A 17,135-nucleotide genomic window follows, 5' to 3' on the forward strand; every position below is an offset into this window, starting at 1 on the left:
CAAAGGAAATCTCAAGTGTAAAAATGCAGAATTTTGCAACAGGATGGGTAACAACTCTGCTTTTATAAGATGGCTTAATTCCCCTTAGAATTAGGGAGATTTAGCAAGAAAAAGAAGTTGGATGCATTCAGAGAAATCTGATCAACCCAGGATATAATACTTTGTGCAAAAAAACCCCCACCAAAACCAAGCTGCATGAAACTAGGACCTCTGGTAAAATTAGCTGTATTTTTTGTGCATGCAGAGCTCAGTAAGTGCCTTCAACACACACCAGATAAACTAAGTATCACAGCATGAAACTGTAAATTAAAGAATACATGCTGTGGAAAAACCACTCTGGGAGCTTTGCACACAGCTATATCACGCATCTGAGCAAGACCAAACTTTGACTGCAGCTCAGAATCACATGGTCCTTGAATTTTTTTGATTGAAATGACTCTTCCTGCATTTCCATTTGCAACAGCTGCCAGTAATTTTCTCCTGCTAACATCTCTGTCTATACAGCAATACCATGATTGTTTTTAAGAGCAGAGAGGAATTCTCTGAATAGTTGTCATATCATAGGTTTTGCTGCCAAGCACACATGTTCATTTTAAGAGGACTAACGTGTGGACCCACTCAGACAGGGAGGCCCTCTATGGACCTTTTTACAGTGTGTTCAAACCATGCTCTTTGTCAGCCTCTCTGCTACCAACCTGCCTGTAAAGGCTGACAAGGACTATGTTGGTTTTACTTGCAAAATCAAGTCCTGAACCAATGTGCATCTATTAGATATATTAGACCCTTTACATCAGAGGTAGCCATGTTATTACTATAATGATTAACCTCTGGCAAAGTCAACACACATACAGTCCCAACATTGACAAGGAAAAGCCAACTAAGTGCATTTCACAGTATTACAGGGAGCTTGTTTCCCATCTGATTTCTTGAAACTTTTCCCTCTAGTCCATGAGGAAGAATCAGGGTTAAAACTAAGGCATGCTGAATACAGAATAACCCCTGTACAATTTCAAGAGGAATCACTGTTCAGTGAAGTGCTTTCCTGGACAACAGCAGGAGTTTCCAATAAGACAGTAATTCCTGCCACCTAGAAGGACATTTATTTATTCACTAGTTGGCAGCAAATGCCCAATTAAAGCAAAAGAATAATTTCACTTACACGGAGCAGGGAGGCCTCCACACGACCGTTTATACTTGCTCTCCTTCAAAACTGAGGTGACTTTGTATAGGTGCCGGAATCCTGTTTTACACTCAGAGGCAAAAATGAACTCTATCTCATCTTCATGGGTTTGAGGGAAAACATAAAATATATCATGGATCTGTGGAGACAGAGCATTGGATCATTGTTATCAGCAGGACTTTGGCACTGAAGTCATACATAATAGGTTCCTCTTACTGCTCAACACAGACAAAACAGTTTACACTAGCAGGCTGCAGCACTGTCCCTTACTGGGAGAACTAGTTATGCTCATGAGTCGGGGGGTGTCTGCAGACAGTAGCCACATATGCTGCACAGCTCCAGGCTTTTTGCTAGTCTAACTGAATTCTAGCCAATGAACTAATTAAGTTTTTCTGCACCTGCTTTTCTAGCTTAGATACAGAGGTTGGTCCAGCTGTGCAGACAGCATATGAGAGCCACCCAAAGAAGCCAGAGTTCAGTGGCCTCCTCTGTCCAGTGCTGTCTAGAAGCCCAAAAATGAAGGGTTATTTAAAGAAGGATGAGCTGACATCATCTTCCCACTCATGAAGATGCCAACTCTTGCTTCAAGGGACAATCTTCTGAGGGACTCGGGAGCATTTATCTGCACAATATGAGCTGCCAGTCAAAACCCACTCCAGACAGTAAAAATAATGGAGAAAGGACAACTCACTGCACCATCCTGAAACCATGCACACTACTAATAAGGAGAAAACACAGTATCATAGAAAGCACTCGCTGCATAGGGACCATTCACTGGAAGGCTTTGTGCAAATGTTCTCTGCCAAAAGATCCAACTACCTGTCAGCAACTGATGTTCCCAGACCTTCCTGCACCCTTGCACACTTCCAATGGGATGTCATTTTAGAGACATCAATCTTTATCTGCTGAAGTGTGAACAACACTCATTTTTACAGCATTAGCCTAGCACACCGGTGTCTGGTCTCACAGCACAGGCCCTACACCACACCTCTGAGAACATTACACACGGATCTATTTCACCAGACCATATGTAGTTAAGGAGTGGTTTCAGTGACTGTTAGCAGACTCTTGGGACTTGTTCACCCAGTATCAACTACATACATCTTTGCTGGCTGAAGAATACTTCATCTGCTGGCACTGCTCTTGGTGAACAACTGGCACCAAGAAGCCAGAGGGTGTCTGGGTAACACTGTGGGCAAGGGGCTGCCCTGGAACGCCAGAGCCCTCTGCTCTGCTCCTAGCTCTGTCTGACCACTATGCAGCCTCAAGCAAAGTGGTCTGCTTTCAAATCCCAAATCTCTCTGCTCTCCACATACTGTTTTTTACAGCAGGAAGCACAGCATGTGCACAGAACTTGCACAATGGGAATATTCTCCTAGGCAGCACAGTAACACCAATGTGGCTCAAGTGCTACAAAAAGGGTCTCGAACAACAAACTGTCAGAGAAGGCTGAAATTCAAATTCTTACATTTATCCAGATGTCTGTTGTTTCTTCATAAATAATGAAAGGTGTAACAGAATCTGGTACGGCATCGACAAGTTTCTGTCTTTCCATTGCATCATCTTCTGTGGGGATGAATAATGCAGGAGGGATCAAGACTATCTGAAGTCGAGTTTGGGAGCGATCCAGTAAGATGGACCAGATGCTGTTGAGAAGACAGATATTAGAGAAAATAATATGCAACCATGAGTATTAGACAGGTCTGAAAATCTCAACTGACACTCATTAGCACTAGGCATTTTGAGGGAGTCAAGAATGTTCAATTACATATTAAGACCAAAGCCACATGTAAAATTTCACCCACATAAACAAATCTCTTCCATAACACAAGAACCTATTTCACTTCATTTCAATATTGCATAAGCACTGCGGGTTCAAAAGTTTAATTAATTCTATTCTCCCAGATTGGAATTGTGCTTTAAGGGAGAAAGAGAAGAGAAAAATCAGAGGGAATATTTAAGTAGAAAAATTTCAATTGAAATTTCAGGATACTTGTGAAAATACTGTTTTAAATCTATACCTGGCAGAGAATAATACTGGCACCTAAATGGACTGGCAGCAGACCCTGCCATACTTATGATGGCTTTGCATGTAGCTCTAACAACAATCCTGCAAAAAGCAAGACAATGTAGCAAATGTGTCCCTGCATTTCTTCCACATTTGGGGGGGGGCGCGGGGAGCAGGGATTAAAAAGGTGAAAGCCATCTTTAGATTCAAGAACTGGAGAAGTGCAATTCTGGAGAAGCTTCTGGTGAGTTAGAAACACTGTACTACATCATCTACAGGGTTAAAAATGACATGCAAATGTAAGTAGCACTTACAGCAGGTTTTCTGATCAGTAAGTCTGGTCAGGAAGGATGGTCCACTGGTTAGGGCGCTAGCCTAGGGCCTGGGGGACCTGGGCTCATTTCTCTCCTCAGCCACAGACTTCCTGTGTGACCATGGCAAGTCACTTAGCCTCTCTGGGCTTCAGTTCCCCATCTGTAAAATGGGGACAATAGCACTGCACTCTCTCTCACAGGGATGCTGAGAGGACACATACATCAAAGGCTGTGAGTGCCCAATACCAAAGCAATAGGGCCAGGTACCAGAGAAAGAGACAAGGAGAACTCTGGTTTGGTTTTGGAAAAATTGTCCTCCTTGCACAAACAAGTTCGTAGAAATGTAAAAATAAAAGCAGGCTTAAGCTTGAAGACGACAGAGACCACTACATTCTGCTTCTAACTGTATTGCCCCAAACCCTCTAAGCAGAGACAGGATTAACATACGCACTATTTTCCTTCTGGCGTCCACCCAGCTCTAGCAATGTACTCTACTCCTTCAAAGAGGATCTCGAACGGCTGAACTAGCTCTTTATCCACAACATCTGCAATCTGTTGACAAAGCAGCAATTCAGTGACACTGAGATGAACCCCCACAACCAGTTTTCATGCACGATGAGAGTGGGCACAGAAGACTTCTTCTGTGCAGCTCATGCAATTTAGATTGTTCAGCCTTTGCAACACGGGATTCAACCCTGCCTGTAGCCAGACACCAGCATAGTAGGAGAGATGCACACTAACAGCACAGGCAGGGCTGGGACTTGAGAAATCTGGATGCTGCTCACAAATCCACCACTCGTCTCAGGCCAGTCATTGAACACTCAGTTTCCCCATGTAAAGGGGAAGTGATTTGTACCGAGCTATTTTGTAAGGTGTTTTCATGGGTAGATTTTGAACATCCTGCATAACATCCAGTTATCAACGTGGTTCTGATTCATGATATGCAATTCTGCAGTCTGTCGCTGCTGGGAGTGGGAACAAGCCACAGTGGTACCCAAAGGGTTGTGACAGCTTTCCCTGCCTTTGCTGGCTGACGTCAGCATCACTATCCCAGCAGGTAGGTGACTGTTGGTGGCTGAAGTAGCTCAAGAGTAGAGAGGATCCCAATAATGTATGGCTGTTACTGTATCTGCCTAGTAAGATTAATTTCTCAACTGTCCGAAGATCTTGGAATGGGCTATGGAAATTTCTGCACCTCTTAAAAAATCCCAGGGCAAAAGCAAAGTTCATCTCCTTCCATATGTTCATGCTTTTGTAAGGTGATATATTGTCTTTGCAATCAAATTTTCCCAATATCTGCAGCCAATCAAGAGATCTGTCACATAAGGAGGTCTAACCATCCACACCTAAAATACTCTGCTCTGCAGCTGAGTTCACAAACCAGTGGTGGGGAAGGAAAGCACAGCCTTGAGAAATACTGCTGCATACACAGACACCAAGTATCTACATAGGAATGAGCCAAGTGCATTGCCTCCAGAGAAGCCATTAAGCTATCACAACCAAGAAAGTTTATTTGTACTGAACTGGAAAATTAATTTTACCAAAAAGAATCACAGAAATTATATTTGGAAAACAAGCAGAACATAGAACTTACTCTGCCTTCCGCATTGATTGTCACTTCAGATATCTTGAAAGTGACCTTTGGATTTGCTGTACCTATAAAAACAGATGTTAGCAGTCAGGCACCAATTGTTTGCTTCCAAGAGGGCAGACCTGAACTGTGGATTATTGTGGTGTTATTCATACAGAACTGGAAAAGGCAAACAGCAGAATGCTCTTTGATCAAATAGCCTACTTGCATGTGTGAGACAGCAGAACAAGGCAGGGAAAAAAAGACTGCAAACATGAGGCAAACTCAGTGAATGTAATCCTGCAAACAGATCTGATCAAGAGCCATGCTACTGTAACAGGCAGTCTTCTGTTCCACAGTCAAAGAATGCACGTACTAGTTGGAAGCAATGCTCAGGAGTGATCAGGATAGCAAAGCAAGCTTTGGTTTACTGTTTGGCTGTTATTCTTGAGGTCATGCATAAAAAGCAATCCAGTGCTAAAAAGCATCTTTGAAAATTAGAGCAACTCACTCTTAAAAACCTATTGCCATGACTAGTGCAGTTAAGATAATAAAGCTATGTATTTGTGTTGAGCACTGAAAATCTAAAGTTAACTCTTTACACAAAGCCTGCACAAAGCAGCAACTCATCCTGCTGTACAACATGCAGTGCTAAATGCTGGGACTTGCTCCACAGCGAGAAAAGAGGGACTATAAAGAATAAAGCCACTGCCAGCTGATCCACAAGAAGACACATGTGGCAAATTCCACATACTCTGAATACTGTCAATGCTGCTGTGAAGTACTCCCACTTCATCAACCTGTTTTATACACAAAACCTGATGCACTGAGGTGAAATTACTTGCCCTCGGCCACAGCGCTGGCCTATTTAAGCACTTACCTTCTCCCTGGGAAGAATTTTCTACACTACCTCAAGCTTTGCCCTCATAACAACCCACAGAAAAGGGCTATTGCCCCTGCAGCTCAGACTGGAAACTGCCCAGAGATTAAAACCTAGTTGTTTTATTTAAAGGGATTTGGGCTTTAATTGGCTCATTTTCCTAAACTGCTGAAACTTAGCACTGAACAAAGCTATGACAAAATACCCTCAGAAATCTGGGTGTACACAAGTGCTGAGAAAACACAAGGAGTGATCTCTCGCTTCCTAGGCTAACACTGAGCCTTTCTTCCTCCTTGAACCAAGTAGTAAATCAGGATCGTAAGCAGAAAACTTTTCCCAGTGGATCAGGGAATCTGCAAGATCTGAATGAATTCTGCAGTTTGGGAAGGTCAGCCAAACAGAAGATATTTCTCAAAAAAATTTAAAGATTTCAGGAGTGAGGAGAGTGAACCACTGTTCTCTGTGAGCAATGTGCCCTGCTGTAATAGCAAGGATATCTCAGAAGAACAAGGGTCAGACTGTTAAATTTGCCCCATACATCTGACACATGCCAGTGAATCAGCTCCCAGCAGGTCTGCTTAAGTCCTGCTTCCCTGCTTCCAATGGCACTCCACTTAATATGCTTCAAGCCTGCCCTCACTCTTTTACTGCTGAAGCCTCCAGATCATTTACTGTTTGAAAATATGACAACAGGGAGTTTTCCTCGTAGGCTGTAAGCATGCCGAGTTTGTTGTTCAAAGTCCAAGAGCAATCATGGAAACCAGAGTCCTTCAGAAATTGAACTACCAGGGCACTGCCAGCAGCTAAACAGAAGCCCTCCCAAAAAAGCAAAAGGCCACAAATTTGCAGCTATTTCCTCAGAGACACAGGGCTGTAATGAGAATCAACTCCTCAACAACTCAGATCTGCCAGGATCTGAGACAGCAGCTCCAAAGTAGTGACAATCAGATAGAGTTTCCACCAACTCCTGAGACACCCAGACTCGGAGCTCTTAGTAACCACATGGCTGGAGTTTCAGCACAGTCACCAGTGACTAACCTAACCTCCACAGCAGCAGTTTCCCCAAACACATTTCCACCACCTGAACACCAATTCAAAGACTATTCAACACCTCTCCAACAACCTCCTGCTCTAGGCTAGGAGAGTCACTGCTGTCAGGCACATGGAATAACATGTCTCACAGAAAAAGAGATGTAAGGTATCAGGGTCTCACGGTATCAGGGTCTCACCAGTTTTGGGGTACCGGAAGGAATCTGTTTTTCTTGTCTCCAGCATGGGCGATGTGACATGAATAATTTCCACCTCTGACTCATCATTTTCTTCATAAAGAATTCGAAGAACTTTACCCCCATTCAGTGCTGTAAATGAATTAACATTTGCTGGTCAGAACAGTTCTCATTATTGGTTATTGCAGGCATCAATATTCTCTCAGGACCACAAGCAGGTTGGAAGGATAAAGAAAAATCCAACAAAGTCTCTGATTTGTGTTTCATTTAGCAAAATACTCTGAGACTCTTAAAACTCCTACCACTGTTGTGAAAAGGAATGTCTCTTCCCCCCATAACGTGCTCACAAGGCCACTGTAACTTGCCTGCCGCTGTAGACAGTTCAAGAGGAGCTATAAGGTTCCTATCTTGCATAAAAACAAGTAACAGAAAAAAGTAACGCTGCACTGGACAGCACCGCAGAGGGGCCACTACCTGTGCCTGTCAGACACCCTGCATCCACCACACTTACTTGGCTGTGCCTTTGGGCTCCACCAGTAGCCGGTGTATCTATCAAACTCCTCCTGCAGCACAAAAGTAGCCACGCCAGCAGATTTTGGATCCTCCTCAACGTTGTCCAGTTCTAAAAAAAGACACAAAAGATTTAGTTCATGATGTACTGCAGAATGAAACCAGTTCTGCATTATCCCAAACATGGCCCAAGTTCACCCCTTGGGAACAATTACATGATAACAAATCTGACTTCTCAGCAGATTTGTGTCTTCTGCTTCCACCCTGCTCTGTTGATTTATTTAGGAAGGATCTAACCCTCTCTGACATGGCAGCTTCTTTTAGGAAAGGAAAGCCAAGCCATCCTCCCTTCTTACTTTTACCCAATTAGTCTCTCAGTTTTCTACGTACTAGTCAAAGAAAGAAAATGTTCTCTCTACCTGAGCTCAGTGAATTCGAACCACAACTTTTAAGACAATCAAAGAAAAAATAAACCGAAACAAACCCTTCTGAACAACTGAAACTGAAAATATCAACATTCAGAAAAATGAAAGCATCAGTATTTCATTCACTGTACAAACCAAAAGTAACAGACTTACATAACATCTCAACATGATGACATATCCATAGGGCTTCAATATTTTTCCTGTTACCCTGGAGGTAACTTAGCAGCGCTCCATAAATAATTATCATCTGAGAAGGAGTCATTGCTACAGTTTATTTTTAATGTACTTACATAATATTTTAATATTTAACATTTAAATAAGCTAAAGCATTATTATAAAGTGTCAAAAATATTAATTGAACTAAAATTTAAATGATCAAGTTTAAATACAAAGTATGATTTAAATACAAAACACAACCAATTTTTAAAAAGTGTTTTATCCACAATTTCCCATTTTCCTTCCTTCAGGATACCCATCTAAAACAGAGTTGGAGAGGATAAGAAGCAAGGACCTAAGTTACTGAGTATGAGGGGCCAGCAGAAGCCACAGTGTTATTCAGAAACTGTCTATATTGTTTCTAAAAGGCCCTGCAGCATTATTTCACTGACAGAAACTTTCCTCCAGCTCTATTCCACCCACAGCTCCTCCACACAAAAAAGGCAGTTCCAGTAAAAAGGAATGTGTGTTTCAGTAGTAGAGCCCTTCCATATGTATTCAACAAATAACTCATTCTGCCAGATTCCACAGTGCAGGGAAAAGAATCAGCCCACAATATCTGCACTAGAGGAAACACATAGAACATGACAAACAAGGTGGAATAAACAGTGGCCACTCCCCAGATTTCAGAAGAACCCCCAGTGCCATTGCTTAATTCAGTCTAGCAAAAAAAAGTGCAGAAGAGGTGTGGAGATTTTAATTGAGGATGCATTACCATTGTGCACAAATGTTAGCCTCCTTTCTTCTCTGGTTTCTATATTAGATATCCAGATGTCATTGCTATGGATAAATGCAATCCAATTTGGATCAGCTGGACAAAGCTTGGGATCCATACGGATATTTGGACAACTAGTCTCTACCAGAATGGGTCTTAAAGGCTGTTGCTGTTTCAAAGAAAAAAAAAAAAGCACAGTAAGCAATGGTAACACATGGACACTTATAGAAACTAACCTGGATTATCAGGTGGTCTCTAAGACCACAGTAGTGTGGACACCGACTTCAAATACACAGGTTTACAACAGAGGAATCTATCCATCTTAAACACAGAAAAATACTATGCAGGTATTTTATAGGGAAAGTTGTGCTTCTACCAAGGCTACACAGATCCCACCAGGGTTTCTTTCACCAGTGCAACTTGTCTAGAGAAGCCTGGCCCACTCTTAAAAACAGCACCCTAAAAAGGGGCTGGCAGAACATACAATCTCATCCTCCAAAAGCAACTCAGGGTACAGTAAATTCCCCTTGACAACAGGGTTAGACAGACATCAGGCATCTGTTACAATAACAAGAAATTATTTCAGCTTTGAAGTCCAGCTTCAGCACCAGCAGAGCAAAGGCTGCTTGTTCTGCAAGTTATACAGCCAAATCTTGTAACATATACAGCACTGGCTGCTGAACAGTGGCCTCTAAACCACAGCTTGGGAACCAAAGTTGTCTCTGGTGTGACTTCTGACTATGTGAAAGAACACAGAGCCTTTATGTTGCTTTTTATTGGCATTGCTACTTATGAAAAATCAACAAAATCTGGTGTCCTGCCTTGCTGCCATGGTTTCTACCATTTCTTGTAATTCTCCACCCGAGTTTCTACAACCATGGAAATGCATCCCTATGGAGGACTTCTCCACATTTCAAGGGTCATCAAGGCTACTTGCCATGCTAGTGCAGCAATAACTGATGATTGCACTCTGCTTTCACTCCAAACCAAAGGAGCTTCTAGACAGAGGAAAGTAGTACTGCAGAAAACAGGAGAGATGAGTAAACTCACAGTGAATCCGTGAGGGCCTCCATCTTTTACGTGATAAATTCCACTCCCAGCCTGAAACAGAAAGGTGCCGCTTTCTTGGTGGTAATCGTAAGAGGCAATCCCAATGGTGCCAATTCTCTTCCTCTCCCGTAGCAGTTCTTCTTCACGAGAGTACATCCCATAGTCTAGGATGGCCTAATATATGGGCAGAGAAGTACCATCAACCTCTGCTGTGCATGTCTTACTACATTGTCAGAGTATCTCTGCATGCCAAGCTTCCAGGAGCAGATGGCTGCGCAGACACCCTCCTCCTCCAGAATCCTGCTGGCGGCTAGAAGCCTGCTCCTGCTTGTGCCTCTGCCATCGGCACTTGTAGGTGCAGGCCATGATCAGATCCTACACAACTGTAAACCTGACAGCCAGTTCTCCCATACCAAGGCCAGCATTATTTCCAATATACACTTGCATAAGGAAGATCAGACTGAAGGTCTGTTATTTCTAGAACAAGCAGGAGAGTCTTTGCTAACTTTTGCAAAGACACACAGTGAGTGGTCTGGTGGGAGGAGAGCACAGAATGAGTTTTATGTCTGGCTGACAGCCTCAGGAAATAACATGGGAAAAAACACACCTAATTCCACATGGGGTTTGTCCCACCTCCTCCAACCTGCCACGGTGCATGGGGTGGGACTGGTGCAGGCTTGCTAAGTACAGAGGTGAAAAGCGGACACACGTTCCAGTGAGTGGGAAAGGGATCCTCTGCTCCAGCATGAGTCACGGAGCCACTGGTTGATCCTTAGGGGGACTCATCACTCCCCCCTGCAAGACAGGGATTATTGGAGACTACAGCTCCTTCAGCAATCCCCAGGATCTCACAGCAGAGAATTTGATGCAAATTAGTACTTGCAATCTCTGCCGGCAAAGGAGGAATCATCCAGCACATGCAGTTTTTATGACGCACAAAGGCTGTAACTCCAAACACTGGTGAGAAAGCTGTGCTTGTTTTTGAGATGGCTGCAGAGTTACCCAAGTACAAGGAGAATCTTAAAACGTTTGAGACAATGAACTCCAAATTTTAACAATGGCTTATAGGTGCAACCCTAAAGCCTGTGTACTTGCTACGCTGCCAGGAAGCACGGAAGAAATCAGGACCCACCGGAAAAAGATCCAAAAGAGGCTTCCAGGAAAGCAACAGGACAGCAGCTTTGTTTATGGTTTTGGGAATTTCAGAGTAGAAGAGCGTGTTCTCTCTGTTCTCCCCGGACATTGCTATTGTGAAAGTGAGGAGGGGAAAAAAAAAGTATATTAGCTTTCTGTTAAGAATCCAAACACTCTCAAAGGATACCAAGGAACAGTTTCACAGGCCCTTCCTACCAGAGAAAGTACTGACAGTCTCTGCACTGCAGCCTCACTCTGGGAATTCCCCGCTTCACAGAAATGCAAGTCATGGAGAAGGCAGAGAACAAGGAACTATACCCAGACTTACCCCATGCTGTCTGAAGCATATCTGTATCTTCTTGAAGGCTGGGGGCCCCCTTTATTTTGTAAGCTTTTAAGATCAAGGAGGACCTTTCTGCTGTTCTCCTGGCTGGAATACAGCATGATGCAGTTGGTGTTTCACAGATAACATGTCTTTAGGAAGATTTGAACATCCCTTTCCTGCTCCCCTCACTCAGTGCTATTCAGATTTCTGAAAGATCCTGCCCAGGCACATGGGGATCAGCCCCAAAGGAGCCAGGTGTGCCCCACGAAGACCAAGTCTGACCTACAGCTCAGGAAGTAGCACATAGGAAACCAGAGCTCATCTCAGCTGAGGTCAGCCTTAACCCACCCTCACAACATGCTTGAATTCAGCATCATTCAAGGACTATGACCCCCACCCTCTGAAAAGGGGAAAAAAGAGACAGATCAGCAGCTTTCCGACTATGTCACTGCACAGCACATGCAAAGACTCTGTGAATCACAAATCAGAGCTTAAGCAACCAGCCTGAGCAGCAAGCAATGGGGCTGGAACACAGTGCCGGCTCCTCAGCCTTTGTTCTGACCATTGCTTCTCCCCCAATCCAGTTTTTCATGGACTTATGTTGAGTTAGTGCAGCTTTTGACAAAAGCATTCCTCTACCATAAGGCCTGCTCCAAAAAGCCACAGAGAAGGTTGCTCACAGCATCATTTACAGTGCCAAATCACTTCAAACACAGCTGCAATTCAGAAACGCAGATATATCAAGTGAACACTAATTACTGAAATAATGCAGAAATGACGCACTGAGGCCAAGAACAATAAATTACATGAAGTTCTTCATTATCAAGACCAAAAATGTTGAGAAAAACATTTACTCTTTAAGCTGCCCCTGCCCTACACTGCTATTTATTCCCTCCAGAATCCCTGGAAAATCTACTCCATCAATGGCGGAAGCACAAAGAACTCTCAAAATTACATTTATACTCTCTGTTTGGAAGGAAACTTTGAAAGAAAAAAAGGTTCTACCCACTAGTTGCAATTAAGAGAAAGGAGATCAAACTGACACAGCTTTTGGAGAGGGAATATCATACATGGAGTGAGAGAAAACAGACCAAACAAACTTAACCCATCCTCCCAGCTAGGGAATATGTCCCAAAGGACGCTTCACAGTTCTTTTCCAGCTCCAGCAGGCCTAATGGGTCACCTCCAATCACACCATTTCTGTGGGAGGTTACATCACAAGTTTTAATGAGACATTACAATCATGATCATGACATTTGACCAGCCAATCTGGCCTGAAAATCATTCTGATTTAACTGCCGGAAACACCCAGCTCTCAAGAACAGTCAAACTTGAAGAGCCTCTGCAGTGATTTAGTCAAGACACAGGCTGTCGCAGCAAGCTTACCCAGATAGTAGATCCTATCGGAATGAGGTCCTTCAGGATCATTTTTCTTCACAAACATGAAGTCGTGAGGGGCTTTTGCCATCATGTACCCATGATACTTCCGTGTATCTGTGAGCAGTTTCCGAAGCTGGCTCCAGGAATGTCTCTCTACATAGAAAGGTTCCAGTTTTGGCTGCTCCTCTCTCTGGACCTGCTCCTCACGGCCCGCAGTTTCGAAGATTTCAAGGCTCGGCTGTTCAGTTTCCATGGCTGCTGCCATGTTGCATGTTTCTGGAAGAACAGAATAGCAGAGGTTCAGCATTGCCTTCCAGCAGCCCAGCAAATATTCACTTCAGAATCCCAAAACACACTACAGCAAAAGTGCTATAAGAAAACCACCAGTTCATTGGAGAAAAAAAAAACAGCAGAATGAAATAGACTAGGAAAGAGATTTCTGCTCTGGAAAACAGGCTGCCATCACTCAGCCTTTCAGAATGGGACTAAGAACTTCACAGAGCCACACAGATTTATTGTTGTTTGCCTTTGCCATCCCTCCCCCCCCCTCCCCCAACTACTAAATTCATGAATTGGATAAGTTCTTCCCTGTTAAGCTCCTACGTGCTTCTTCCTCCCTGTAAGCTGCATGAATATCACCTCACTACACTGATATTAGAACAGGGGACGATTAGGACTGTAGCAAGATCTGGAACAACCAACTGCTTAGAACAAACATTAGTAGTCAATTTGGAACCACCAGGCCACACACAATGGGCCTAGGCAACCGTGTGCCCTTATTCCCATTATTCTCCTATAATTTCTTGGGTTCATTTGCATCTCCTTTCAAACAAAGCTCAGAAGAGTCTAGCAATGATCATCACTGTTGTATCATCTCAGGGATATAATTACAAATACTGTATGGATTAAGACTCTTCCAGAAGTGTGAAGAGATACCAGAAGAAGGGGGACACAGTGAAAAAAGCATTTTCCAAACAGATTTATCTGCAGAATAAATCTTATCCTCCCAAACAGGTTGCTAATTTAGCAGATATCTCTTCCTGCACTCAGCTGTGCCTTACAAAAGATATATGAGCTGGAATTAACAGCCCAGATGTCTGGCAAGAGAAAGCCAAGTCCTTCCACTGTAAATCCCAGATCTGAGGGCAGCTCCAAAAGGATTCACGCTATAAACTCCTGCCACATAGTTCATTACTGGAGAGACCAAAGCGCAAGGATTGTCAGTTCTCAAAAGAAGAGAGTTTTACTACATATAGAATGGAAAGGCTGCAGAACTGTTCTGCACATTGCTAGGGCAGAGCTTGGTGGCCCGAGCCTGACAAAAACACTAATACAGACTAAATAAAGCATTCCCAATGAGCAGACAGGCACTAAAGGACCACCAAATCTCAGGGGATGGGCTTGGGCAGCACAGCTACCTGAGGCAAAGCTCCCTGACAGACTGGCTCTCCTGCTGCTCTACACAGCAGCTGAGATAACTCATCACAGATGAGTGAAAAAGAGACGACCTACACCTTGGAACAAACCCTCTTTAACATAAATTGCTAAAAGCAAAGCAGGACAAGTCTGGATTAAAAGTTTGGTTCCACCTTTGACAATACAAACGAAACAGACACAGGTCCTTCTTTTGTCCAAGCTATTTACAACACAAAGAGACAAAACAAGTTATTAAACAGCCCTGTAAAACTGGAAGGAGAGTTCAAGCCCATACACAGAACAGTGCTCTGCTCAGACAGCACTAGAAACCAAGAATAAGACTTCAAACCCTAATCAGAAAACTCGCATCTAATTTGCGGAATTCCAACAAAGAGAAATCTCCTTTTCCCACCTATACCCAGCTGCTAACATGTCTTAACCCGACCTACTTCTCACACTCCCCTCTCAAGAAAAGAGATAAATACCAAAGAGCAGTAGCCTTTAACGAGCAAACAAGAGTGAGAACAGCCACCGGGCAAGGTGAAGTTAGTCCAGCGTAACACGAGGATCTGCCTCCCAGGAGATCACTGCGGGATCTCTACCGCAGCCAGCTTCTGCCACGTGAAGCATTTTTTTCCACCTTCCTGCAGCCAACAAAGAGAGACCGCCCAGTCCTTCACACCAGCTCAGGGGACCCTCCAGCACTACATCACCGTAGGACGCCTCGTATCCGCAGGGTGCGACGGAGAGGCAGGTCGGGCCTGAGCGGGATGAACGGCCACCGCTCTGCCCTTGCCGCCGAGGTGGGAGGAAGCAGATAGATCCCGGGAGGGGTCCTCCGCGGCGGGGGGCAGCGGGCAGGCCTGGCCGGGGGCGAAAAGCCAGGCCGCCCCGGGGCAAGCCTCCCCCCGCCTTCTCCCCACCCCACGGGGTACCAGCAGCTCCCCCCAGGACGGAGGCCCCGCTCCCGGGAGGCCACCTCCCCCAGGCCCCACGAGGGCCCTCACCCACCCCGGTACTCACGGCTCTCCGCGGCGGCGATGCTGCCGAGCCGCCCCGCCGGGCCGCTTCCGCTTCCGCCAGGAGGAGCCGCCGGGCCGCGCTAGGCTGGGCGGCGCCCCCTACTGGATGGGAGGAAGCGGCACCAGCCCCGCCGACCACCGCGGGGCACGGGCGAGGGCGCCGCCTGCCGGCCGGGAGGACCGGGCTGCGGAGAGCCAAGGGACGGGACGCGCAACACTCCCCCCGTGCAGCAGGATACGCACGTTGCTCCGTGCAGCGGCAGCCGGGACACAGGCTTTACCCCTTGCACGGGGACCCGGGACACAGACACACACTACCTCATGCAAAGCCCCATGCACGGGGATCCTTCAGTTTCAAAAATCGGCTTTGTTTCCCCCCCAAAAGCCAGCACTTCCACACTGATGTGCTTCCTACAGCAAAAAAACCCCAAACCAACCAAAAACCCAGCTACTAATGACCAGCCCAGGGCACGCACAGGCCCCAGTGCAATGAGCCCCCAGCCAAATGTTTCTATACATTTGAATTTCCCTTCACAAAGCAAAGCCACTTTTTGTAAACCAAAGTCTTTTTTGATCCACTATAAACCAGAAAAAATATTTTTGGTGCAGGTGCCCCCTCCTAAATGTGTGTGCAAGCAGAAGCCCCAGGTCACACACAGACCCGACGGCTTTTTTTTCCTCATACCAGCTGCTCAGTGCTGCCTCCCACGTACTGCCCCGCGGCTTATTGGCCCGGGGGGTTTGCGTTCCAAAATAAAGCAGCCCGGCACCTATTTCTACAGCTCACCTGACCCTCCGCAGCAGTTTTGCAGCCCCACGGGCTGCCAGAGGTTGGAAATCCTCTGCTCAGAGGCAGACTGAGGCACAGAGCTGGTGCCTCCTACCCACGCAGAGATCTGCACAAAAAAACCTCTGGGGGAACATCAAAAAGTACCCTGAAGCTGGGAGGGAGAGGTCGCGCCAAGCTGGGATGGAGGGTAGGATGAACTTTGTCAGTGCAACATGGGAGGCCACGGGTGAGGCATCCTTGTGTGAACCACTACAGGAGCGAGGCGTGGCCTTTTTGCAAGTACCACCAAAATCAATGCTGCCCCTTTTTTAGCCTTATTGGCAGCAAGGTCTTGGGGCACAAAGTAATTCCAGTGTCAGAGTTTAAAAAGGTTGGGGTGTGTGGTTGCAGGGCAGGATACAGATGGCGCGGTATTTTCTAGATTTTTATCAGCCCCCCCGAGTCATGGCGGAGATGGCTCAAGAAGCTCTCTGTGCCCTTGCCAGAGGCTGCCCCTCTGTGAAGACGTGTGGCATGGAGGGAGGAGGACGGGGGTCAACACCACGGCACACTCCCTGCAGGTTCCAGAGGCAGCAGGGTACACTCGAGGGACTGGACGTCCCACACAGTGGAAAGCTGCCAACGGGGCCTGAAAGCCGACAGTGCCCGAAACGCGTCACAGTTCTGTTAAAATACCTGACGCGTTCTCTCACCGGGGTCACTGCCATCGCGGCCGACACCTCTGGACCCGGCACTGCGACGTGAGGGCACGGAGGAGGCCGCACATGGGACTGGATGAAACACGCAAGGCCCCCAGAGGCCGAAGGGGAGAGCGAGGGTGCACCGGACGACACCTGAGGCCAGAGAAGTTGCTCCGGGTGGCGGCGGAGCCCAGGGAGACCCGCGGAGGCGGGGAGCGCAGCTGACGCCTGCCGGCCGCGGCGGCCATTGCCGCTCCTTCCTTTCCCCGCTGCGCGCAGGCGCAGTAGGAACCG

At 45.9% G+C, this 17,135-nt stretch overlaps 1 protein-coding gene across 9 annotated transcripts in view; it reads right to left on the reverse strand.

Annotated features, from left to right (window-relative positions):
- Positions 1–17,080, reverse strand: part of DPP8 (dipeptidyl peptidase 8) — a 29,910-nt gene extending 12,830 nt beyond the window's left edge. For 2 of the 9 annotated variants that reach the window (XM_049812279.1, XM_049812288.1), the window contains exons 1-11: positions 14,835–15,353; positions 12,940–13,209; positions 11,227–11,339; positions 10,095–10,268; positions 9,045–9,213; positions 7,690–7,800; positions 7,182–7,310; positions 5,097–5,158; positions 3,954–4,054; positions 2,649–2,826; positions 1,160–1,319 (exon numbers count right to left, since the gene is read on the reverse strand). In XM_049812279.1, coding sequence (XP_049668236.1) covers positions 1,160–1,319; positions 2,649–2,826; positions 3,954–4,054; positions 5,097–5,158; positions 7,182–7,310; positions 7,690–7,800; positions 9,045–9,213; positions 10,095–10,268; positions 11,227–11,339; positions 12,940–13,198 — 1,456 coding nt within the window. In that variant the 5' untranslated portion in view covers positions 13,199–13,209; positions 14,835–15,353. The other 7 variants (XM_049812289.1, XM_049812282.1, XM_049812284.1 and 4 more) reach the window with 7 other exon arrangements.
- Between the last annotated feature and the right edge of the window lie 55 nt (positions 17,081–17,135).

Source organism: Accipiter gentilis, chromosome 10, assembly GCF_929443795.1.
Source record: "Accipiter gentilis chromosome 10, bAccGen1.1, whole genome shotgun sequence".
NCBI lineage: Eukaryota > Metazoa > Chordata > Aves > Accipitriformes > Accipitridae > Astur > Astur gentilis.